Source organism: Corvus kubaryi, unplaced genomic scaffold, assembly GCF_017639235.1.
Source record: "Corvus kubaryi isolate FWS band 111438036 unplaced genomic scaffold, C.kubaryi_AGA036_p1.0 split1-37304, whole genome shotgun sequence".
NCBI lineage: Eukaryota > Metazoa > Chordata > Aves > Passeriformes > Corvidae > Corvus > Corvus kubaryi.
In genome coordinates this window covers 62,016-87,597 of record NW_024582076.1, presented here as the reverse complement: position 1 = coordinate 87,597, position 25,582 = coordinate 62,016, and the positions used below count along the sequence as shown (strand labels likewise).

The 25,582-nt window shown below is 39.9% G+C and overlaps 3 protein-coding genes across 3 annotated transcripts; all 3 read left to right on the top strand.

Moving 5' to 3' along the window:
- Positions 1–245: 245 nt before the first annotated feature.
- GJA9 (gap junction protein alpha 9) lies at positions 246–5,058 on the top strand. Its single transcript, XM_042013264.1, has 3 exons — positions 246–373; positions 571–683; positions 1,666–5,058. Exon 3 carries the CDS (start codon positions 1,687–1,689, stop codon positions 3,214–3,216), a length of 1,530 nt encoding a protein of 509 aa, XP_041869198.1. The 5' UTR covers positions 246–373; positions 571–683; positions 1,666–1,686; the 3' UTR covers positions 3,217–5,058.
- A 763-nt stretch (positions 5,059–5,821) lies between these two features.
- Positions 5,822–11,491, top strand: LOC121657488 (MYC binding protein). The gene is made up of 5 exons (XM_042013266.1): positions 5,822–6,119; positions 6,319–6,391; positions 8,126–8,174; positions 8,923–9,052; positions 11,393–11,491. Exons 1-5 carry the CDS (start codon positions 6,105–6,107, stop codon positions 11,435–11,437), a joined length of 312 nt encoding a protein of 103 aa, XP_041869200.1. The 5' UTR covers positions 5,822–6,104; the 3' UTR covers positions 11,438–11,491.
- Positions 11,492–13,433: 1,942 nt separating this feature from the next.
- On the top strand, positions 13,434–24,877 carry RRAGC (Ras related GTP binding C). Its single transcript, XM_042013265.1, has 7 exons — positions 13,434–13,732; positions 17,224–17,427; positions 18,113–18,312; positions 19,170–19,284; positions 20,772–20,914; positions 22,075–22,223; positions 22,742–24,877. The coding sequence occupies exons 1-7, from the start codon at positions 13,466–13,468 to the stop codon at positions 22,891–22,893; spliced, it is 1,230 nt and encodes a 409-aa protein (XP_041869199.1). The 5' UTR covers positions 13,434–13,465; the 3' UTR covers positions 22,894–24,877.
- Positions 24,878–25,582: the final 705 nt, after the last annotated feature.

The window sequence follows — 25,582 nt, the reverse complement described above, 5'->3', positions numbered from 1 at the left end:
TTATTCTGTTTTTCTGAGGCTGAGGCTGTTCTTAAAATTTAGAAGGTGCTATAGAGGCAAAAGAAGATAATCTCAAAGAACTTGAAGTTGCAGATTTTTTATTTCTAGCTTTTTAAAAAGGAGAATCTTTTACCGTTCCTAGTTAAATTATGCTTGGAGCAGTAGTTGAGTGCACAATAGATCGATTTTCCCCTCCCTTCAGCCCTAGCAAATATAAATTCCATGTGCAAAGCTCACACTTATCACTTGCTCCTGTAGCAAAATTAACTGCTTATAATGTGTAAATTTACTCACACAGATGGAAGATGGCAGGGATTGTAACTTTTTATTGGACGTCGCAGATGTTTAGTTTTACACATTTTTGTAAAGAAAGGTATGTTTTATTTTTAATTTACCATTTATTTTTAATTTGTTTCTCTTTAAAAAATGTCTAACTTGCCTATTCATATACTGATTTGCAAAAGTATTTTCATGTTTAGAAGGCTTAACATAAAGATTCCTCTATACACATAAGTATTGCAGCCATAAGATTCCAGCTTCTCGTGACTCATTAGCACTCCTGTTTTACAGGGTGAAAATTAATCCCATTTGAAGAGAAAATGCTATGCTAAAGCACCTTTATCCTAAAAAATATCACAATAAGATACTATTCTACTGAATTGTGCTGTACATACAATGAAAAGGTAAATCTACAGGTGTTTTCTTATCCCCATACATAAGAAGAATTGTGTTACAATTGTATATGTATACAATGATGTAAATATTGAAAAGGAATTTAAAATCTTGTCCATGATGTAGTATCCTGTTAATGGAGGAAAAAACATATGAAAGAAAGGTGAGTTGTACAATTACACACCTATATTACCAGTTTATCTGTATTCAGAAGACAGTCATTTAGGAAAATGCTGGTAAAGAATTTTTGTGTAAATAATTTATTTTTCAAAGAGTTGTGGCCAAAGATAGTAATGCTTGACACTTAGGCACTCTACTCACTATTTCAAATGCAGGTATCATTGATCAGAGGAAGCTAGACCAATTACAGCAGTTCTATTTGTTTATTGTTGACATCCATAAACAAAAAGGAAATGTCTGCACGAAATGAGATGCCTAAACATGTATTTTTAATTAATAATGATATTTTTGTGAGATGATTTATTCCCTCTTGAACTGCTTTATATAACTAATTTTCTCTGTGAAACGGTAATTAGACTGCCATAATTACAGCTGTGACATGGGGCTTGGAATATCCAAAAAAGAGGACAAGGAAATATTCCTGTACCTTGATAAGTGTCCTAAATATAAATGTCCTGCTCTCACATTGCTATTGGATGATGATTCAAATGGATTGCATAATACTCTTAAAATCCTGCTACAAGTCAGGCACTCTAGTTTCCACTGATCTGATGCAGACTGAAGGTGTTTAATATCTTGTAGTGATGTGCTTATCAGGATATTAATAATAAAGTAGACACAGGCAGATGATGCAGCTTTCCATCTCGTAGGTGAAGAAAATAATACCTAGATTGTCAATAAGCAGTTGGTAATGTTGCCATCGTTGCAATGTGAGATATGATAGTTTTTCCCAGTGCTGTTTTTTTCATAATACATTAAGGAAGGAATGCAGCTTTTACAATGTTTGATACTTTTTTATCTCATGCATTTTAGTGTTAATATGGCAGAATAACCATGGGAGACTGGAATTTCCTTGGAGGCATTTTAGAGGAGGTCCACATTCATTCCACTATTATTGGAAAGATTTGGCTAACGATCCTCTTCATATTTCGAATGCTTGTCCTTGGAGTGGCAACTGAGGATGTTTGGAATGATGAACAATCAGAATTTATATGCAATACTGAGCAGCCTGGTTGCAGAAATGTGTGCTATGATGAGGCCTTTCCCATCTCTCTCATAAGATACTGGGTCTTGCAAGTTATATTTGTGTCTTCTCCTTCCTTGGTGTATATGGGTCATGCCTTATACAGACTAAGAGCCTTGGAAAAAGAGAGGCAAAAAAAGAAAGCTCAGGTAAGGGTGGAACTTGAAAGCACTGAATTAGAAATGACTGAAAATCGTAAAAGACTGGAGAGAGAACTCCGGCAGTTGGATCAAAAAAAGCTAAACAAAGCACCCCTAAGAGGCTCTTTGCTCTGCACTTATGTGATACATATTTTCACAAGATCTGCAGTGGAAGTTGGCTTTATGATTGGGCAGTATCTTCTTTATGGCTTTCACTTAGATCCTCTTTATAAATGTCAGAGAGACCCATGTCCAAACACAGTTGACTGCTTTGTATCTAGACCAACAGAAAAGACGGTGTTTATATTATTCATGCAATCAATAGCGACTGTATCATTGCTTTTAAATATTCTAGAAATTACCCACCTAGGATTCCGAAAAATTAAAATGGGTCTCTGTGAGCAGAATAAAAACAAGGATGACTCTGACAATTTCTATATAAACAAATCTAAGAAATACTCTTTGATACCGCACTCTTCTTTTGGAATATCCACCACGCCTCAGAAAACGCTTCCTTGTGCACTTAGTAGTTACACCTTTTTGATGGAGAAGCAAACTGACACTATGCTTTACCCAGTTTTAAACTCTCCTTCTATGTTTCGGTCTGCGCAAAATAACCATACAAAAAGCAGCAGCAATTACACCCATTGCAATCAGGAAAATAAATCTCCAAAGAGGCCAGCTACAAATGCTTTAGACAGTCAGACTCAAAATACTAGCACAAGTAATAACGAAGGCTTTCTTGATGAGCTTTGGACTGAAACGCATGATGCACAAAAAGAGGCTGAAAAGAAACATTTTCTTTTTGTTACTCAGAATGCAAATACAGCTTCAAACATGTACTTGAGAAGCTTTGCTGAGATGCCATCTCAAACTTCATTGCAACCTGATACAACTTTCTCTAGTACCAGTTTTAGACGACAGGCAATGGTTGGGAGCACAGGAGCACCAACAAATTCTCTTCCAAAGAACAGTGACAGAAGACAAAGCAGTTTCAGTGTAAACAAAGCCAAAATTCCTTACAATGCTGATGTAAAAAATTCCAGCCTACCAGACACTTCTGATTCTATGGGGGAGGTGAGATCAGAATCTACACAAAGCAGAGTCTGGAACAGTCCTAAGCTTTTCGCACTGTCTAGGCAACTGTCACTGTCAAGTAATGCCAGCAATAAGCGTGCCCCCACTGATCTTCAAATATAGTGTGAGTTAACCCATTAGCTGCACTAACCAATGCTGGGATAATTCCCGAACAGAGACATAACCCAGACCTGTGTGTAAGTGTAGCTAAATTATTCAACTTTAACCAGCTGTTTACACAGATAGGAAAGTTGTGTAACCCTCTGAATAGTAGCTAATTTTAAACAGTCTCTTTATCTTTACTTCTTTTGTAATGAAAACGTGGCATACACTTCAGTGTATAAACTTCTACCCTCCAGCTAAAAAGGAAAACACATATCCTCTCAATCCACATATTAGGAAAAGTCAGGTATAAAATCACAGCTGATACTATTTAAACTGAATGAAAGTAGAAGATAAAATTTACAGTCTAACAATATTTCTTACAAAGACCAGTAAATCAAATTACGCTAAAGACGGCATTGGTGCTCTCAAAAAAACTTACTGGTAAACATGTTTCCTGTTATCAGTCTGAGAATTCAAACAGACATTTGATAGCTGTCTGAAAGCAGCATGTCAAACATATTCCACTGTTCAAACTGTGTTAAATACAAAAAGAAAAACACTTGAAAATCAGATCGCTAATTCTTTGACTCCATGGTACACCTTTTTTTTTCAATGTATCGCCACTGATGTCCTCAGCAGAAAAATCAAAGTGAATTTCTCATAGTCTATTATCAGAATTCAATACACCACTACATTTTTAAAACATTATGAATTACAGACGTTGTGAGCTTTAATTATGACATTTTTCGTAACACTAATGAAATAGTAAAATCAGAAAACAAGTTACTGAAATTTAATAATCAGATATTTTGAATTTCACAAACCAGAAGGCTTACTATGGAAAATAGAAAAAAAACAAAACCAAAAAGAGAGAACAAAAAAAAGCAAATATGGTAGCACCTTCCTGCTTTCAGTTACAAATGTCAAAAGACACATAGGAGGTTTATCAAACAGGAAAACGACTCCTTTCCTGTTTGTCTCTCCCCCAAATTCTGATAAACTTTTAAATCAAACAAAGCTTATACCTGCTTAGGAGGAGCATTTGTGTTTATGCTTTTTATGGGAATAATAAAATATTAGGACATTCATCCACTTGCTGTTCAGGTCCATATAGTGTAAAGGAAGTTCCATGAAACATCTTGAAACAATAAAGGAGGCAAAGATGAACAAAATACTATGGTGCATTGTAATCAAGCTTTCTATGTATGAAATACATTTATTTGAGTTCCACAGCACTGAAACACTGTAAATACTTGGTGAGGTGGTCACAGCTGGAATGCATTAGTATTTTTGTGTGTATTTTTTACTAGCGCATTTGACATACTATACATGTACTGAAAAAATAATTTGTGAGAGGTAGCATCATGATGCTACAGCACAATTAAATTCTTAAAGTGCATTGTCATTATGCTTACCAGACAGCCATGTTTCAGATTGACTGAAAACTGTATAATACTAGCATAAAAGGAGCCATAAAACATAAAAAGCTTTTTGCTTGTAGCAGCAACATTAATTTGGTCCTGTCCATGTAAGAAATACACACTATTAAAACTATTCACTGTAGATTTCTCTCCAGCAAGTATCCTTTTCACCTCTAGTTTTGTTCTATGTATATACATAAATACAGCCCTATGTAATTGTGTTTACACTATAAAATTTAAGATTGCATAATGTACTGGAATGTACATAAATATATAGTGTGATTTAGGCAAGTTAGTGCTGCTGCTGTGGCTTTGATTCTTGCATTTCTTGATCTGTAAGATTCTGTGGGCAATAATTGTTAATGCTTGTTTTGCATTTGATCTCTCCATAATAAAAAGCCTAGTATTTAACGCACTCTGTTCCTGCTGTCTAAATCACAGAAAGTCAGCATTTAGATGTTCATGTATGGGATACGACATTTGTATTATTGTTGTTCAAGACAAGTTACAAAAGAATTTTTCTGCTGCTTCAAGAGGAATTTTATTAACTTTTTTTATGTCTGGACATGAGTCAAATATTCTGTTTCATCACAGCACCTTGCCAATAGAAGAGTGACTTAATTCCATTGAAAAATATAAACATTTCAGAAGAGCGTGGACAAAAAATGTGGAAAGTCTCTAACATCATACATGCAAGATGATTTGGTTGGTTGTTTTTTGTTCTTTTTTTTTTTTATTTCTATAATAAATAATTTTATCTGTCAGTAGGTACCACAGTGTTTCAGAAAAATAAACCGGTATAACTGTTTCTGTTTTTTTAAAACAGGCTAAGGCAAAAGACTTTTCTTTTGATGCGAAGATTTCACCACATATCACTCTTTCACTACTCTCGGGTAGGCACCTCTGCAGGTGCTGCTTGCTGCAACTTTCTCCTGTGATTTCAGTCAGTTGCAACTACTGCTCCAGCAACCAGCAGGACAGCTCGCCGCTCCGACCGAACACCGCGGCACCCGCCGCTCGGAGACACGGCGGCCCCGAGCCCCGCTCACGGCCGCGCTCCGTCGCCCTACGGTCCGGATGATTCCTGCTGCGTCAGCTCGCCTTCTCACCGGGGAGCTCCGGGGGCGTGTGTGGCGGCGTCCCCCGGCCAGCGGGCGGCACAGCCCTTGCAGGCAGAGGTGAGATCCGGAACCGTCGAGTCTGAAATGCCGTTCTGTCCCCGGCCAGGACAGCAGGGCAGAGCGGGACAAGGGCCAGAGCCGCGCAAGAAAGGGGGCACAGCGCCGGCTTCGGCTTCCCCTTGGGCAACGAGCGGGACGGTGAGGACGCCCTCAGGACAGCGAGAGCAGCGCGCGGGGTCTCGCGCGCGGGGCGAGGCCGAGGGCGTTGCTGCTGCCCCGTCGCTCCGGTAACTGAGGGGAAGCGCTCGCGCCGTTAAAGCGCAGAGCGCAGGCGCGCGGCTGGGGCAGGCGTGGTGCGGGTTAGATGGCGCACTACAAGGTAGGGGGGAGCGCGCCGGCGTGGGCGCGGTGCCGCTCTCTGTGCCGGCTGCGCGGAGCGGCAGGCCGCGGACCGACACCGGCTCGGCCCTTCGTGCCGCCTCCGCGGCGGAGAGCGGGACCGGCCTGGGCCAAAGGGCCGCCTCCGCAGTCGAGGCGGGGCGCGCCGCCGATCTGACCGTGTGGGCGTCCTCCCTCAGGCCGCGGACTCTAAGCGGGAGCAGTTCCGCCAGTACTTGGAGAAGTCGGGAGTGCTGGACATGCTCACCAAGGGTAAGTCTCCGGCTCGCGTCGCACCGCCCGAGGGGCCAGCGGGCGCTCTTCGGGGGCGTTGCGGGCCGGTGCCGGTCCTCTCAGGGTGTTCCGATCCCGCGGAGCATCTGCCGCCGTGCACGGCAGTGTTGCGATCGTCCCTTGGGCTGCCTTGCCGCTCTCCATTGGCTTCCCGCCTCGCCTCGCCGATCGCTTTTTCTCCTCAGTCGGCGAGGCGGCCGGCAGAAGAACTCGCCTGGAAAACTTGGTGCGGCGTGGCCTGGAAATGGAGTCCGAGCTGGGCGGCGAGGTGGTGCACGCTGGGAGAGGGCAGAGGGCCTCTGGAAACGTGCCCTGTGAGCTGCAAACCGTTCATTCCTCGCACGTTCATCGTGTGGGGGTCGATTGTCAGAGGTGCGTGTAGAACAGGAAGGCGGTTCCTTTCCCCGTACGTGGTGTATTGGAGACCTCTCTTCCTTGACCAAAGTGCTTCTTTCAGTGCGTGCTTTTTGGTTAATTTCTTTTCTTTCAATGCATGCTTTTCATTAAGTTCTGGGGACTGTTATTCTGCCAGAGTTCTACAGAGGAAGTCAATGCTTGAGACGAAATAACAACAAATGTTATCTTAAGAAAACTTTGTTTGTTTAATACCCTTTCTTCGGTGGAGCTTAGTGCTTTTTCTAAAATTAATGAAACTAAGTTCTGGAATAATGACTCCATATCAGACTGGGGAAAATGATGATGCTGAACTTGACACATGTGACTTGGCATCTTTGAAATCCTTCTAAAGTTTTTTTGAGAACCTTCCAATAGTATGTGGCAAAAATCTGTCAATATTTCAGTTAATATTGAAAAAATTAATATTCTGTTAATGTTGAAAATATGCTGTTAAAGAGGGAGCAGCAGATCTAGGATGTCAAGCAAATAGCTGCTGTACTAAGACTCTTGGCCTGGTGTGTGAGTACCGTTTGATTTTTCAATCCCAATCCCACCCTATGGGATGGTGAAACAATTCTTCCAAGCAGAGAGGCATCCTAATTTTGCTTTTAACTTAGGAGGTACTTAGCTTAAAACCAATTTGGCGAGTAGTTCAGATATCTGAAACTGGCACATTGCCCCTGTGAGGAGCAGGGAGTGGTTATGTTTGGGAACTTTCTGGGTATTCATGTGACTGAAGTCCCCAGTTATGTTGCCATGTGTACGGCTAGTTTTATTTAAGTTGTTGGGGTATTGCTGCTTGTATCTGGCGTTTTTGGCCATTAGAGCCCCCATCCATAAAGATTATCCGTGTCACCTAGTCTACTGACAGTAGCCAGTTAGTTTTGTAACTGGATGTTCAATAGAGGTTTGCTCTTATGCTGAAAGTTACAGAACTGCTGATGTCTTGTGGTTCAAAGATGTAGCTTAAGTAGAAGTTCTATGAACAATATAGCTAAAATTTCAGTCTTATGGATGAAAGCTATTTTAGGGTGCATGTGTCATATATAAAAATTGTTCAGGCCATTTTGTGTTCTGTGCTAGAATAGCCAAAGACTATGTGGGGTTAGGGATCAAGAAAACTCTATTTAGCTGTTACTAAGTAGAATGCTCTGTCCCCTTCTGTACAGCAAGCCTGTTGCTTATGTAAAAGTATACAGGTGAAAATCTTTTTAAATGGAAAAATGCAACTTGTATGCTTTCTGACTGCTGGTATGTGTTTTAAAAACTTAGAGTTGCATGAGCTTCTTGCAATTATTGAATATTTTCTATTTGCAGTGTTGGTAGCCTTATATGAAGAACCAGAGAAACCAGATAGTGCACTGGAGTATCCTTTTTCTTTGCTGTGATTTATTTATTGAGACTTCATGCACAGTACTGCTTCTGACTCATGAGTGAACTGGATAGGCTCATTTTGAAGCCTTGCATTGAGAATAAGACTTTATTGATGCATTTTGCCTAATAATTGCCCTTTCACAAGCTAACAGAGTCTGACATGATGCAAGAGAACTGAGTATTTCAGTATGCCAGCAATTATGAAGCTGAGTTATAGGCCATTACAGAGTGTTGTAGACCTGCAGCATTAGATTTGAGTACCTGCAGTGGCTATGGGTTCTGAAGTTTGCTTCTTCACACTTCCTTTTTTTTGTAGTTTTTGGTTGTTTTTTTGGTTTTTTTTTTTTGTTAATACAGGAAGAAGGGGGGAATGAACATGTTTTGTTTCTTGCTGTTTTTAAGTAGCCTCCATTTTTGGGAATTGCTCTTTTTTTCGTTATTTCTTTTAATTCTTCAAAACTTCTGCATTTAAGAAGAGAAAGGAAAAGAAGGGGGTAGTAACACGTAAGAATTTGTACTGATATCTTGGTTTTTTCTGTTTGATTTTAAGGAATATAGCTATGAATTTGAAAAGCTCTCTTACTTTGGTAACTTCTTTTCCGTAGGATGAAAAGCACTGTAGTAATCTCAGTGGTTTACTGCAATTCTAGTCATGTGTACTGCAGTGTTAACTTCAACATGGGTGTTAAAACTAAAATATGGTTATATAACTCAAGAAATACTTAACATCAAAATATCAGTTTTCTGAAGCATCATCTGGGAGCTTCAGCTCCTGAGAATCCGGAAATAGAGGCACTTCGCTTGGAAGTGGCAGAGATGAAAGAAAAATATGAAGCTGTGATGGAAGAAAATAAAAAACTGAAAATCAAGGTAAAAGTCTGCTTGGTGTTCCTCTATAGTTCCATATTATACAACAAAAAAATATTTTAATACTTAGAATAGAAGTAACCTTCTTCCATTAGAGTAACTGATAAATGTTGCATTGTTTAGCCTCATGACTGAGACATGCTGATAGAATTCATTGGAGTAAAGATTATTATTTGTTATGGAACACTTCTTATAGAATATAACATGAAATATTGCTAAACTAGAGATTTTATTTATTTAGGGAAAGTCTATTACCAAGCCTAATACGTTGTCATTCAGTCTTGTCTGGATATGTTTAAGTTGTCTGATATTATGTAGCTCATGCTTTCAGGACAGTTTTGAAAAGCAAGTAAGGTAATGTATCCATTATAAAGGCTTTCAAAAGGCAAATTGAAGGAGGAATATTATGTATTACTTTGTGTCACTTGGCACAGACTTACACATGTCAGGATCTTATACAGGCACTTAGATCCCTGTGGAGCAATAATTTGTGCTTTTACCTAAAATGACCCTGGTACTTACCTGCAACAACAGTGAATCTGAAGTGCTAGCTAGAGCAGGGCCATTCTTTAATGGGTCTGCAGGCTGAGAGAGCTCTGAGGTGTGATCAGCTTCCTAACAACACTGAAGAAGGAAACCCGTGATATGCTTAATATGCTAGTAGCCTCTGTGCCACCACAGGTTTCCATGCATTTGTTGAAAGAGGATGGTGGCCATTACATGTGAATACCCCTGAGTTTTTTACTGGGAGACAACCACCTCGCTTTAGTTCTGTGAGAATATGTTCTTGGTCATTATCCCTTTGTATTTCTTGCCCAGACTGCTGTCTTGCGGTCCTAGTAATTCCACTTCTTCCCCATTACCCGTTATGAGTCCTCAGCTACATTTGTTATTTCTTACTAGGAAATATGGCAAAGAACAGAATTTAGGCAGAGTAGCAATAGACCAGCCACTTGTTTTAGCAGACTTAAAAATGCAACTGATAGTAAGTAGAAGATGAGAGCAGAGTAATCTGGGCCTTTGTTTAAAGAAGTCTTTTCAAGAAGTCAAAACTTGGTGCAGGAAAGTAAGCCTTTCTGTTATCATGGGTTCATTTGTGCTTCTATGTTCTTTATTCTTTAAATGATAACTCCTTCTTTACATATTTTCCAGTATTAGTGGGTTTTGTTTTTTCCCTTTCTTTCCTCTACGATGTAATGTCCATCATTCTGACATGCTGTGGAAGTTCACACAGGGAGAGAACATGTGTGAGAGATGCAGGGAGAACACCACTATTTAGCTTTCTTGTAGCAGTCCTCTAACATAAAATACGTACCTTTATCTGTGCATTTATTGGTAACTACTGTTGCATTCATCTGAAGATCTGTCTTTTTCCTTACCTTTATTACGCAGAATGTCAGATATTTGTGTGTGTGTGTGTGTGTGTGTGTGGTGGGAGGAGGACAGGAAGTCAACAGTTAGGCCCTTGGTGGAAAAGAAAACGTGACTGTGGGTTGTGTACTAGTCATCTGCTGTAGTAAAATCTACAACAATGAAAAAAAAAAAGTTTTTAGTGGTTCTTGTTAGCAGCAGAGTGATTGCTGCGATTTACTGTTGCTGGTAGGAAGGAACACATCGATATTTTAGTTTATTTTTAATTTTATTCTTTTAAAATTTAATTTATTTGTATGTACTTTGTTTATTTTTAACCCACTCTGCAGTTTGCAGAGGGGAAGAATCTTAATTGAGTAAACGGAACCAGCATATTTCTGAGAGATGCCCCTATTCTTGAACTGTTTTTGAAGCTTGAACTTACCTTCAGTGCCACTGAGGTCAAGTGAACACCTTCGTATCTGTCTTTGGTAGTAACTTTACAAGTAAAGGTTATATTTAAGTGCATAGTTGCCCAGGCTATACTCTCCAGAAAGCATAACGGAAGCTAGAATGATTGCAAGAAATCATTGGGTTGGATACTATTGCAATGAGAATGACTGTTTCATTTAATCATATTTCAGTGAAAGCCTATAGGACACTAGTCACTATCAACTGCTATTTAAGATGAGAAGTACTTAATACTGCTAGAATAAGAAACAGCAAAAAGTTAAGGGCAAGACATACGTGCTTCAAGGTGCATTTAAAATCCACCTTGTTATGGCTACATGGTTATACAGTGTGAGAAATGGATGTTTTGGGAGAAGGGTTACTTTATTGCCTGACTTGAAAATGGACTTGCATAAAGATGAGTGAGTTAAAATGCACAAAGTAAATGGAACGAGTCCAGACCACACATTTTCCTACACTTCTTAATATAAAGTGTTACATGGAATATTGCGACTAACTAAATTGCTTTCTTTAAATCCACAGCTGGCTCAATATGAACCACCTCAAGATGAGAAGCATGGTGAATAAGAGTAGTTTTTCCTTTAATGCCTTGACTTAATAAAGGGCTTCCTGAGAAATTGGTCTTTTGTGTGTGTGTGAGCTCTGCATTGTCTACTTTGTTCCTTCATCATCTTCAAGAAAGAATGCATTACCATGAGCATGCAGATGCTATGGCAACTGCTGAGTTAAGCATACCTGGCCAACGTTCTTGCTTTCTGTGTTTAAGAAAAGATGACAGTTATGATTAACTTTTAGATAACTGTGCTTGCCAACTTTGTGTAACTTTCACATCATGGTCAATGGTCCTGTTGAACTGCTGATCTGTCTGTTTTCTTTTGTTTTCTTTTAACTGAAAGGGATGACATGACACTGATGGACCAACTGTAAATTAAAACAGGACCTTCAAATTACTTTCTCTGTTTGTACTCAGCACTGAGGTGAGACTTCTGCTGAAGCTGATTAGGGTAATTCTCTACTCAGAGGGGTATAAAATGAGCAAGTATAGTTAAGTGATGGATTTAGCACAATGTTGAAATGAAGTACCTACTGAACTTACACCTTAATTTGCACAAGGTGTAACTCCTCCCATGCAGTTCATGCCTCTGCTCCTATTTCAGAGACTGAGCTTTGGGAATTGATCCAGGTATTGCCCGTGCAGTTCTGAACATAATACAAAATTCTTACTTGTAATGAAAATCCTGTGTAATAAGAGTGGCACATGTAAGACTATAGTGTGAAGAGTTCTGCTTTCTGATTCATCTAACAGGGAAAATAAAATCCAAGCGGGGTGGCATGTGACTTGTGATCATTAATTTTGCCTATGTTCTCTCTCCCCTTTCCCTGAGTTGGTTTCATGACTCTTCTGAAATGCAAAGTAGACCTTTATTAAAACTAGGTACTTTAAAGGACAGCTGATGACAGGAAAAATAAAGGAAGGGGGAAATGAAATGCAGTTGTCTTATGTATTAGATTTGTTGGCTGTTAGTCTGCAAAACCCATCTTAAAAATAAGGAAGCTAAACTATCTTGAAAATGTGGTAGGATGGATCAGAACTTTGGTTAGTCATTGTAATCAAGGACCGGTGAGTGTAATAATTGCTTACCTTACTATTGTATCTATTGACCTAAACACACCAGAAGAGAGGCAAATGAAGGGAAGATACCGTTCTTAGTCTGTAAAGCATTCATTAGGAAAAAACCACCCTGAACCAACAAACCAAAGCCAAATGAAAAAAAAAATTTCCCAACCTCTGGAACAAAGGACAGAAGAAAGCTCACTTGAATGTAAGATAAACAATAGCCCTAGCATTAAGTTACACCATGTGGAAGTAGGGAGAGGTTAATGCTGTGGGAAAGGTATTATACAGCTGAACCTGTTTCTGGGTAATGTGACTGACATGTCTTGCTAAAGAAAGCAGCAAGGCAGGTACAGGTGTTAGTCGAGCCCATCACAGGCCATGGACTCCTGACTTGAGCTGCCAGGGAAGTAATGCAAACTTAGTTTTCAAAACTGTATTTGCTTCCCTCTGAAAGCACTTGGATCTTGTGAACCTTAAATTAGGATTGTGATGAAATAAAAAAATGTGTTAAAACTTCAGTTTGTTTTGTACCAGGGCTGCTAGAAGAAAATTAATGACTATTTAATGAAGAATCTTGCTTTGCGAAAGCTCCCCTGTCCCGGCTGACGGCTGGGTTTGCACTGTGAGCGAAGCAGGAGGGGCGGGACCTGCGGCCTCTCTCCAGAGCAGGGCCAGGGCGCTGGCGTGCCGCGTGCTGGCTGCACCGAGCGCGCAGCGCCTCTGGGTGCCCGCTGCCGCCGCTCCACCAGGGCCGTGCGCGCCCCGCCTCTCCCGCTCACGTGCGGTAGCGCCGTCAGGTGACTCTGGTCGTCTGACCGGAGCCATCCTGCCTCGCTGCTTTCCTGAGCCAATCGGCGGCACGGAGCTTGACAGCGGCCAATCCGGGACAGGCTGGGCCGTGTCGGGTTGGGTTGGGCGAGCAGAAGGAGGCCCCGGAACGGGCGCTGGCGGCTGTCGGGTGGCGGGCTTGGGCGGACATGGCGCTGCAGTTCGGCGGGGCGGGCGGGCCAGGCACAGCTGAGGAACCGGCGTTGGTGGGGGGGAGCTTCGGGGCTGCGGATTCGTTCCCCAAGGACTTCGGCTACGGGGAGGAGGAGGAGGAGGCGGAGCTGGAGGGAGGCCCAGGGCCCGGTGGGCCCGGGGGCGGCGCGGGCGGGCCTGGCGGCGGCGCGGGCGGGGCAGACTCCAAGCCGCGGATTCTGCTCATGGGGCTGCGGCGCAGCGGGAAGTCTTCCATCCAGAAGGTGAGGGGCAGCCGGCGGCTCCCCGCCTCTGCCTGCCGCGCTGCCTCTCTAGCGCCGAGCTGGTACTCCCTGCTGTGCTGCTGTTCGGGCAATTTCTCCTTTTTATTGTGGGCCCATGTGGCGAAGTTGGAGCGACGGGAGCCTCCTGCTTAAAGACGTTTACTTTCCAGAATGGACTCTGATCATCTGCCCTAGAGAGGAAGGTTGTGTAGCGTAGGTTATATAGCCTTTGTATTTCTTCACTTTCAAGGCTTCAGAAGTAAAAAGTGAAGATACTGGGGTGAAATTTATCATGAGGTATTTTCTTACGTGGTACAGGTGTGTGGTGTTTAGCTGTGCTTCCACTTCGAAGAAGACTTGAGCTGTTGTTCTGCCCTTGGATGCTTTGAAAGAGACTTCTGCTTTTGTGTGAGCAGAAAGACAGCCTCTGGTTTTCATTAGTCTGCTAGACAGAGTAAACGAGAGTCACTTGTCAAGGAGGAAATACAACAGTTTCAGTGCCTTAGGTTTGTTGGTAGCTTTGTGAAGTCACTAGTGTTTCTTAATAAAAATAAGACAAAACTGACTATTTTCATTTGCCACATAGCTCAGTAGAATTGTAGCACTCAGAACAATCCTTGTTCCTCAGCGAGAATTTTATGTTTGCGGTCCCTCTTGTGAACTTTTTAGGTGATACTTTTATGGGAAGATGTTACTAGTGAAATGCGTGAGTCTCAGCTCTAGACTTAAGGGCCTCAAATTTGCTTCAGATGCAAGTGTGAAAACCTACAGAGATTTCTATAAAGGTTTTGTGCAGAGAAGCCTTTTTGGACTTTGCAGTATAGCAGGTATGAATCTGCTTCTTTTAGCAATCTTATGCAGACTGCTTGGTAATCCATAGACTGCAGTAAAGCAATGAGTTCTATGCTGATTTCAGACTCTTGTTAGTGAGAAATCTTTTCCATTGTGCTATGTGGAAATACAGTGGCAGACTGGACTGTTGTTGCTTTGTAGGCTTATCAGTTATTCCCCATTATTTAGGTCAAATGCTCCCACTGTATGTGCAAATGTAGTGCGTTCACTGAAAGCCTTTTTCGAAGTCCTTTTAGTCATGTGAATGGTATTTGTTGAAGACTCTTAGAGATCTTACTGTAGTATCCACTCTTGAAAACAGTGCATCCTAAAAGCTAGAGGAAGACAGGAACTCCAAATTGCAGATAGATTTTAAGATGTTACAAGTCTCTGTACAGATGTAGCTTTTGGACATTTTTATGGCCAGGTTTGGTAGTCTTCAGTTCTTTTGAGGGCCTATTCCAGTAGTCGTATAAGAAAGAGATAGTGTCATGTTGAATATGCAATAAGAGGACATAGAATTTATCTTTTGCCAGTCAGTTACTAATCTTGCTTAGGAATTAGAAGTTGTGATTCTGATACCTAGGGGCTCATTGTGATGCTGCCTGAGCAAATTCTAATATCAAGAAATTTCTTATTAACAGCATCCCTGCTCTTAAATCTCTCTAGTTCAAAAATGGCCATAACTAGACCCAGCCCTTCTATCTGGGCAGTAGCTGTTGATCCCCTTGCCAGAAAATAGGGGTATGTGCAAGATAAACACTGTACTGGGGAAAGTATTGGCTTCGTGATTATCTAGAAATTTCTGTGAAAAACATGAATTAATAAATCATTGCATGCTTCTGTTGAGAGCAGTATTTACAGGAGACCTCTTGCAAAAGAAAAAAACTACGACCCTAGGGAGGGACTCTTTTTTTCCTTAGGACAGTTGGGTTTTATGTACTGCTGTAACCTGTGAATCTTCAGTAGCAGCAGGTAGATTTTGGGAATGCAGTGATTGCTTCAGTTCATAAATAAATTTTTGTGCAGACTTGCATAACTGGACTTATTGTACTGTACTGATATAATAGGAAACTGGAGAGAGTTCTGGTGGAGAACATCAATCTGATGAAATGTGCTACTTTGGGAAAAAAGGAAAAAGGAGGTGACAGTGTTGCTTCCCAGAGAGTATCAGCTTTAAACTGAATTTACTAATTCTGGCTTGCTCTTGTGGGAGATGCTCAGTTCCAAAAGAAATGTTGATTTCAGAATGCTTTAAACTATGCTGCAAACCCAGAAGAATGCAGTACAGCTGCTATGTATATTCTGTTCTTACTTCTCCATACAAATGTCCTGCTGTTTAAAACCTTATTTAGACCGTGGCCTCCTAAGATGTTTGCCCCAAGGAAATAAATTCTTTCCCTTGGCCTTAAAAATGTAGGCTGAAGTATTAGTTTGAACCTCGCTAAACAATCCATTAACTGTACTGGGTATGGAGCTGTTTGTCTTGGAAGTTTTTTGACAGTTTGCTGCACCAGGTCTCTAATGGATGATTTCTGTAACTGTATGAAACATCTGAAGAAACCAAAATTATCAAGGTTGCAGTCCCTATTATGAAGTTTTTAGGTTTACCAAGTGCTGTATATGAAACTTCTTTATTTTTGCAGTCCTAGTGTTTGACTGCATTATTTGGAGTACATTGTTTGGAGTAACTTTTATATTGTCCAGTTGAGTTACATTAGCACAATGTTCACTGTTGACACTGACTGCTTTTGCTAAAGGCTGCTTTGCTGTGGAGTTACACGCTAGTTCTGTACAAGGAAAGGCTAAAATCCCAGTGGGGCTTTTTGAGTTCTAGCAGTGAGTATGGCTGTCATCCTGCAGCTAAACTGTTTACCATCTAGCGTGAAATCTTTTATCCTTTCTTTAGTGAACTTTCACAGGAAGTTTCACCTGCATATGAGGAAGTATTTATTTAATTTACTGTGTGGGTGACTGAGCCCTGGAACAGGCTATCCCGAGAGGGTGTGGAGTCTCCCTCACTGGAGCTACTCAAGAGCCGTCTGCATGCAATCCTGTGTCGCGTGTTCTGGGATGACCCTGCTTGAGCAGGGAGGTTGGATCAGATGACCCCACTACGGTCCCTTCCAGCCTTACCCATTCTGTGACTCTCTACTCAAAAGGAATTGTTAATAGATGGCAAACTACCTAGCTATTCGGATCTCTGAAACAGAGATGTTATTTTTGTACACTTCTATTGTAGTTTAGGAACCATCTGATTATATTGTGTTACAACACCTGACACCGGACTAAAAGCGAAGTTTCCTTTAGGAATTTCTAAGACTGGAAAGGAAAGGTTCTTAAAAGCTTGAAATTATTTCATTAACTGGCTTTATACCAGATCTGAATATAACAGAATTGAAAACACTGTGCTAGCCTTGCAGGGAAAGAAAGAGTAACTTGGACGTCTGTGTCTTCAGCCAGTAGTGTTATTTGGACTTGTGAAAATGTTTAACTGTATTCAGTTGCTTGGTTCTTTTAGGGGGTAGGTAATTTTCTTACCTAATGCAGGAAGCTATTTCAGAATGGATAAATCTATTTGTAGAATTCCAATCACAAATCTTTCACTAATTTCTTCTAATAAGGTAAAATCTAGACTATTATTTGTGTTCTTTTAACAGGTGGTGTTTCACAAAATGTCTCCCAATGAGACTCTGTTCTTGGAAAGTACCAACAAAATCTACAAGGATGATATTTCCAACAGTTCATTTGTGAACTTCCAGATATGGGATTTTCCTGGACAGATGGACTTTTTTGATCCAACATTTGATTATGAGATGATCTTCAGAGGAACAGGTGCTCTAATATATGTTATTGATGCCCAGGTAAATATAAATCACGAGGAAGCTTTACTTTTGCTTTTTTTGTGAAAGGAATGATCGAGAGGCCTGTCATTTATATTTTTAGATAGGTTTGTAAGACTTTTGCTGTGTATGAAGAGATGTATTGGCAATCTTACTTTTGGTGTGTGGTTTTATTTTGGTAAAGTGATTGGAACATATGCTACTGGTGGAGAGAGGAAAAGGACTCATACTCTGAACTTACACGTTCTGCAATAATAGCGAGAACCTGCTCGGTTAGGTGGTCTGAATTATCCCTTTTTTCTGCTGTGGAGTTCAAATAATAACAGCCCACTTCTGACCTCAGTTTCTAGTATTGGTACTACTGGGTATCTGGTAGCTTCTAATAAACCTAGGAATTGCTCCATGGGCGCTTACCTGGTTATTTGGACCATCTTGGAGATCACTGCTGCCTTGTGCTGAAGTGTAACCCACTTTTGCTCTGAAGTCTAGTTTTGTGTAGCTGAGCCTTGAGCTAATGAACCTTAACTGACATAAAGAATCTAAGCTGCTAGGATTTATGATGTGTCAAGGTATTCTCTTCTCCTATATTACTTCTGTGTAGTTGCAGAAGTGAAGTTCTTGCACTGAAATATTTTGTCTTTGTGTAGAATGGAATAGTTATCAGACAGAAACTTTGTCATTCATTCCTGCCAAAACTGATTTACAGGATGACTACATGGAAGCTTTAACAAGACTCCACATTACAGTTTCAAAAGCCTACAAGGTCAACCCAGAAATGAACTTTGAAGTTTTTATTCATAAAGTTGATGGTTTATCAGATGACCATAAAATAGAAACTCAGAGGGATATTCATCAGAGGGCTAATGATGATCTTACGGATGCTGGGCTTGAAAAACTTCACCTTAGGTGAGTTAAAGACTCTGGCATATGTGATTCTACTGTTGCTGATATGCATACAGATTAAAGGCTTTTAGATGTAATACTGGAACTGGAGCAAGGTCTGGGTAGTTTCTTAATATTGAGCCAACTTGTGTTAATAAAATAACACCTCTGAATTTATGGACAAACCTCAGCTGTTAGGCTGACTAAAAAAAGGCAGGCTACTTTATCAGATTCCAATCAACAGATTTATTCATACTTGGTGATAATTCAAAGTCTTTCTTATTCGGCGTAACAGGCCAAATTTGTACATGTAGGCTGGAGGGGCAGGGAAAAGAAAGGGGAAGCTCTCTGCCTTCTAGTCCTGACTTGCACTGACTTTTTAGTGTGATTGGTTCTAAAAGCTCAGTCTGTTACTTGAGATTTGGCTCACTTTAAGGTATCTTCTACAGACACCTTTAAAACAAGCTATCTTTTCTCTAGTTTTATTGTTCTTTTGATTCTTGTGGAGCCAGTATCTCTTGATGTTAGTGTGAACAAAGTGGAAGGCCAGGAACGGGACTTGAAGAAATCTAATCAAGTATTTTTACACCTTTGTGATAAGCATTCTGTGGGCTAAGTGTGTTCTAACAATGTTCAAATTTTTATCTTTGGTCTCCCATCTCTCGAGGATGGGGAAAATCTGCTTAATGTGTACTCCAGCTGCTCAGAACTTAGATTCTTTGTGCAGTGTCCAGACATATTTGTGATAAAGGCATCCCAGGCAAAATAGCAGGCGTGAATGTTAGAAAACATAACTTTACATTTCTACTGCAATTCTGAAATACTCTTGAATCTTCTTTTTCTTTTTTTTATTCTCTCTTTGCCCTCTCTCCTCATCTCAGCTTTTATTTGACCAGTATCTATGACCATTCAATATTTGAAGCCTTCAGTAAAGTGGTACAGAAGCTCATTCCGCAACTGCCAACCCTGGAAAATCTACTTAATATCTTCATATCAGTAAGTGTTCATCTAACAGAACTTTGAGTGAAATATGCAGAATGGTAAATCAACTCCTTCTGCTAAAGATTGCTGGCTAGATCTGCCCTTTGAGAGATTTTGGTGGCACTCATGTAGGTGTACTATGCTGACTTGGTTTTCTGTATTAAAAGCTCTTTACCACAGCTAAATTGTACTGGTGTGTGCTTTGTGGGGTTTCTCTAAATATTGACAAAGTGTAGTTTGCCTGGTTATAACAGCTGATACAGAAGTTTCCTGCCAGCAGGGTCTACTGATTACTTTGCAAGGCACTTAGTAGTCTAATGTAGCTGTACTGGCAAGAGACTTTTTTGATAATATGAACTTGGCCTTGAACTTAGCTGTCTAATTTCATATGATCTGTGAGACTTTTGCCCTTATTCTTTTAGTGTTTGCATTTCTTATGGAATTAGTGTCATAGAAAGTTGCTGCTCTATACTTTTAATCAAATAAAATATCACCCTAGAGACAAGACAGTCTCATATAAGTTGTCTATGAGGCTGTTGCCGGCATGTGGACAACAAAGAAAAAACCATTTATATCCAAGAGGAGCTGTACACTTAGACATGTCGCCCCACGCTACCATATAATGCTTGTTTGCTGTGTTTGGTAGAGGACTAAAATAACCTGGCCCGGTAGATAAAGGGCATATTGACCTTGCTCTCAGTACCATGAGGATGTGGAGTGTAATCCTGATGCCAGAATGACTGTCTGTATGTCCTCAGGACACTGTCCTGGGTATTCAGACTAGGTAGGAAGAAGAGGTAAGGAATGCGTCTGGTGCATAAATAGAATAGAAACTTTGCCAGTAGTGTATATGTGGTAGTTTGAACTTCAGAAGAAGGCTTCTGAACTTTGTATGAGCACATGCACTTTGCCAAAGTGCTCAGTTCAAATGGTATTGTGCTTTTCCATACTCATAACTTCATAATGTGGTACTTTTCATGGATTTTTAAGTTCAGAAGCTGACTTAGTTGCTCTGCAGGTTAAACTGCATGGCAAATGCTTCACACAGAAATTGAATTGCCAAGACACTACCAGCATAAAATTTAAGTGTCAGCATACCACTATGAAATATCTTGTCTCTGAGCCCAGTCCCTTAGGTGGATGTGAGTTATGACTCTGCTGGAGTTAACAGAAGCACAGAAAAGGTAAATTGCTGAATATGGATTCTGGAAGCATAGTAAAATGTAACCTTAACAATGATCAGTTAAATAATAAACTAAAAAGAACTGTAACAGAGTCCCCAGTTTTATTTTTGTCAGCTATGTGATGTTGATATGTACGATGGCAACAAGGGTATTGTATTTATAAAGTATATGCTCTAAATCTTGAATGTCTTAAGCCTCTAAATTGCTTATATTTAAACCATTTTCTGCTACTAAGAATGTGAAAATGTATGAATTCTACCTGAGATTTAAAAATTCAGTTATTTTAACAATTCATCCAAATTCTTTCTCTTTCTGAAGAACTCAGGCATTGAAAAAGCTTTTCTCTTCGATGTAGTCAGCAAAATCTACATTGCAACAGACAGTTCCCCTGTGGACATGCAGTCATACGAGTTGTGCTGTGACATGATTGATGTAGTGATAGATGTTTCCTGTATATATGGGTAAGTGATGAATAATCTTAGGAAAAAAAAGTCTTCAGAAGTTGTAGAATAGGTTGCAAACTGTGTAAGTGGTGCTGGCTTTGTTATGCAGCAAAATGCTATCAATTGGTCTTTAGAGCACATTGGTTTTGTAAGTAACTAAAACAAATCCAAATGATTTGGCAGCATTTATACTTGGTTTGTTTCCCTCCACTCATGGCCCTAGACAGCTATCTAACATTTGTAGAAGTCGTGTTTCATATAAAATATGAATACTGCTGTGTCTTGTTTGGCATGGTGGATGCAAGTATATAAATACCTGCAAATGACTGGGGTCAATAGTATGCCATAGCTCGTAAGTGTAACTTGCGGTGACATTGTTTTGAGACTTGCTGCAGTCTGAACAGAATAATGTTCGCGAGGTCAACTCGTCTTCTGCTGACTTTCTATGAGGGATGCATACAGTGTTTATATCTCACAATCTACAGCAGAATTATACTTCACACTGGATCTTTGAAGTGGTTCTGGAGAAGTGGTAACTTATCTTAGAACTGTGGTTGTAGCCTGGAAAATGCATTGCTACCAAGAAAATACCACAGCATTTAATGGTCTGTCTCCTAATGGGTTGATCCACAGCTGTATAACTGTTTGGTTTGGGGTTTTTTTCAGGAGTGCTTAGAATTAACTTGTAATACATTGTTTGTTTCTATAGTAATTTAACACTAATCACTTGAAGATAGAGAACAGCATGCTCATCTTTTCTTGTAAATGCAGGCTGGTTTAGCTTAAGACCAAAAAGTGTCCTGTTCCGTGTTGCATCCTCTGCCCCAGCCTCACTAAGGAAGCCTTTGTATTCATTTACCAAAAATAATTTCACTGAGATGTCACTCCATTGACATCAAAAGAATGCACACTGGTAGCTTGCTCTTACTGTCTATCGTAGATGAGCAGTTATCTGATGAAGGCCTCTGCTCTGCTTAGATCTAGCTTTCCTGAGAAACTTAAGGTCTGATAATGGTCTTACTCACTGATAGTATTAAGACCTCCATTGCAGGTTCTCCATTTGCTTAATGTTCAATATGAGTAATACTCTTCTAACTGCATTTAACAGCTATTTGTCTCGGAAGTCACGTATGTATGCCTATTTAGATTATGCCCTGGGTTAACTTGTTCTTTTTTAGGTTAAAAGAAGATGGCACTGGAAGTGCTTATGATAAAGAGTCAATGGCAATTATCAAGCTCAATAACACAACAGTCCTGTACTTAAAGGAAGTAACAAAGTTTTTGGCATTAGTTTGCATTCTTAGAGAAGAGAGTTTTGAGCGCAAAGGTAAGGACCTCCCTGCCATTGAACAGCTTTTATCTAATATTTTTATGAGCTGTAAAATATTAATATGACTTTACAAGTCGGTTTGATTTTCAGTGACTCAATTTGTGTAATTTCTTATGGGAGGAATTTTTTTATTTCTTGGAGATAGACATAATGAGGTCTTATTTTTAAATTTGTGGATCATCACTTTAATCACTGTCCTCCTGCCAAAATGACTTGTGTAGCTAATGTGAGCTCTGTCACTACCAACTGTTCTAGTGGAATCAGTAGTATGGAGTAATGGTCCCCTTACCTACTGTTTGATCATAGATATACACCTTGCATTCCAAATGAGTACCTTGTTTTCAAAAAAAATGAGACAGTCCAAATAAATACTAGCATCAGTAAAACTCGGTTAAATCTTCTGAGTCCAAGCTCATACTAAATAAGTAGCAAAACTGGTTAAATTTTATATTGATTTTGAAGCTCTGTTTACACAAATATGCCAGTCTGAACAGAGTTTTTCCTCTCCTTGACAGGTTTGATAGACTACAATTTTCATTGCTTCCGCAAAGCCATTCATGAAGTTTTTGAAGTAGGTGTTGCCTCCCACAGGATCTGCAACCATCAATCGAGCACTTCAAATATGAAAGCAGTGACTCACAATGGCACACCTAGGAATGCAGTCTAGAGGAAAGCTAAAGACCTTGGATATACTTGTCAGCTCTTCACTCCAAAGTTTTGTGGAACAAGAGAAGAGTAGTCTGAAAGCCTGAAGTATGTTTCAGAGGAGAAGAGTGGTCCTAACTGTGGAACAGCAGATAGTAACTCATGTTGGGCACTGTGAAAATACTTTGAGGCCAGTGGAGTTAGAAATACCAGTTTGAAATCAGCTATATTGCAAATGCAGTAGGTTTTCAGTTTGGAGTCCTCTTTTAACAGTCTTTGTCTGACTGATTGCTTGGTCAAAACTTACAAACAATTGAGTTGAGTTTTGTGTGAAACACTGAATAGTCACTTGCTTAACTTTTAAATTTTTTTAAAAAATTAATCTGTAGAATATCCTCTTTTGCTTAAGTTTACCTCCTGTCACGCAAAAAAAAAAAATTGGTGTTATTAAGGCTTGTGAAACTCAGGCTTTTTGCTTGCTGAGGCCAGTCTCACAAATCATTCCATTAAGTAGTTCTTGCTGGTGTGCTCATACTTCTCATGAATTCTGTGCTTGTTAAGTGGATGCAAGATAGAGCTCTGTTCTAGTGATCATGTGTTTGTTTAGAGAACTGACCTGGAGCGCCATTTTAAGAGATTGTGATACTTTGCTTTCAGACCACACTTCTTGGTATGTCGCCTTTGATGGAAGGGAAGGATTAAAATCAGAAATAAACTACCTGTTCTCTTTTGCAAAAAAATGGATGTCATAAATCTGTGTGATTAATCCTATTCATGAAACAGCTGCATGGCTAACTAAACTGAAATGTCTGCCATCTGTTGGAATAAAGCAACCACTTTCAGCTATTCCCAAGCAAAGAAATGACAAAGTTACTGACTTTTGATGGTGGATTTTTCTCCACTCTCTGACTGATAATCAAGACAATTCCTAGCAAAATGTCTGAGGGTGTTATCTGTGCATGACAATTAAGTTCACTGTGCCATAATTTACTAATAGTACTGGACTTTGAAAGTACACTGATTCTGTACTATGACAAACACCTTCTTGTTTATTGCTGTGCAATCTGACTAGTGATTTTTCTGATTTTGTGAATTCTGCTGACCTTCATACTACGGGCAGTATATCTGAAGTCTTTAATTTACTGATATTAGTACTGCAGATGTCATACTGTACACCAGCCTTGCTGTGCAGTAAGCCCAGCCCGTGGCCCATAAAGACCTTGCCTCCTTTTACCTGTCCCTATGTGTGTGTAGGTGTTGCAAAGCCATTGGACCAACTACACAAGTCCCACTATAAAAGTTCCTGCAAGAACTAATTGAAGTGATCCCCACAGCTGGTGTATTTATGTGGTCAGAAATAACCATGGGATTGCTTCTGTGCTTATAGAATGAAATTCCATTGAACTATGTAAAAATGAATATACTTGCAGTAACACTGGGGTGTATGCACATACTGCGTAGATGGTTTTTTTACAGCAGGAAACTGGAATTCAAGTGCTCTAGGTCTGTTCTCTTAAATCTAGGCTGAGCCCCTTTTTGCTAATGAAACTGCAGAGCTTTTTTTTAAGGAAGTGCTGCAGGCTCATAAGATTGTTTTGTAGTTTGCAACCACTATCACAGTTCAGATTCTAAAGGTAAGAGGAGAAGTAATTGGCAAAATAACAGGAAGAAAGAATCTCCACTTGTGCAGTGAGTTTTCCATGTTTTAAGTACATGCATATATTCTCTTTCTTTTCACCTACTACAGGATTTTGTGCTAATAAAATGAAAAAAAAAAGTCAAACTGTAACACTATTATTCTTGTGTTTATAGAGAAAAGTCTGTAAAGGCCTATGTGGTTAAGCAAACTTTTAAAAGCTATGTTATCTTTATGGTATACTTAAAAACAGTTAAATACCACATTCCCATTTAGTCAGCCTTAGCTTTTCCTCTTGATTAAAGGCTGACTCAAAATTGAATACTCAATTTTCAGTCAATGACTTTAGACAGTAAAGGCATATAAGTGATAGAGTGACTTGTCCTTTTCATTAATAGTGAGCTTTAGACTCTGTTCTGACATTCTGCCTTCTGGTGTGCATGTTGTGGTGTTTTGATTTGTTGGGGGTTTTTTGGTAATTTACCTTTTTCTTGAATGGTTGCATCTACTAAAGGGAAATGGTAGCATCTCAAAAAACAATACTGTCGTTTTCACTATTACCTGCACAATATTAGCTTTAAAAGTTAAATTTGTCTCTAGTATGGAGTACAGTATTTCTTTAGTTTACTGGAACTAGTCTTCTGAACTAAGTCAGATGCTGTTATACAAGGAGAGTGTCACTAACCTGTTGCTGCTTTAGTGAGACAGTTTTTGGCTTCTGAAATTTTTATGGTGCCAAGAAGGAGGAAGGATAGGAATAAGGTTTTATTTTCTCCCTTGTGAAGGAACTTGTCTTTCCTTCCTGTGGTGACCCATGGCAGGGAGAGATCCTGTTAGAGAAAAGGGAAAGCAGTATCACAGTATCTCTAATAAAAGAACTGAAATTGTAGAGGAAACCATAAATTTGGGCTTCACCTTTCTGCCTTTTTTTTTTTCCTTTTTCCTCCTCTGAACCTGTTGTGGTGTGGATGTTCTGCAATTTTTTTTTGCAAACAACTAAGGACATGTCCTTTTAAGGAGAAAACCAGTGCTAAAAGGGGAGGGAATAGGGAAAATGGTAACCCACCTGCCAAGA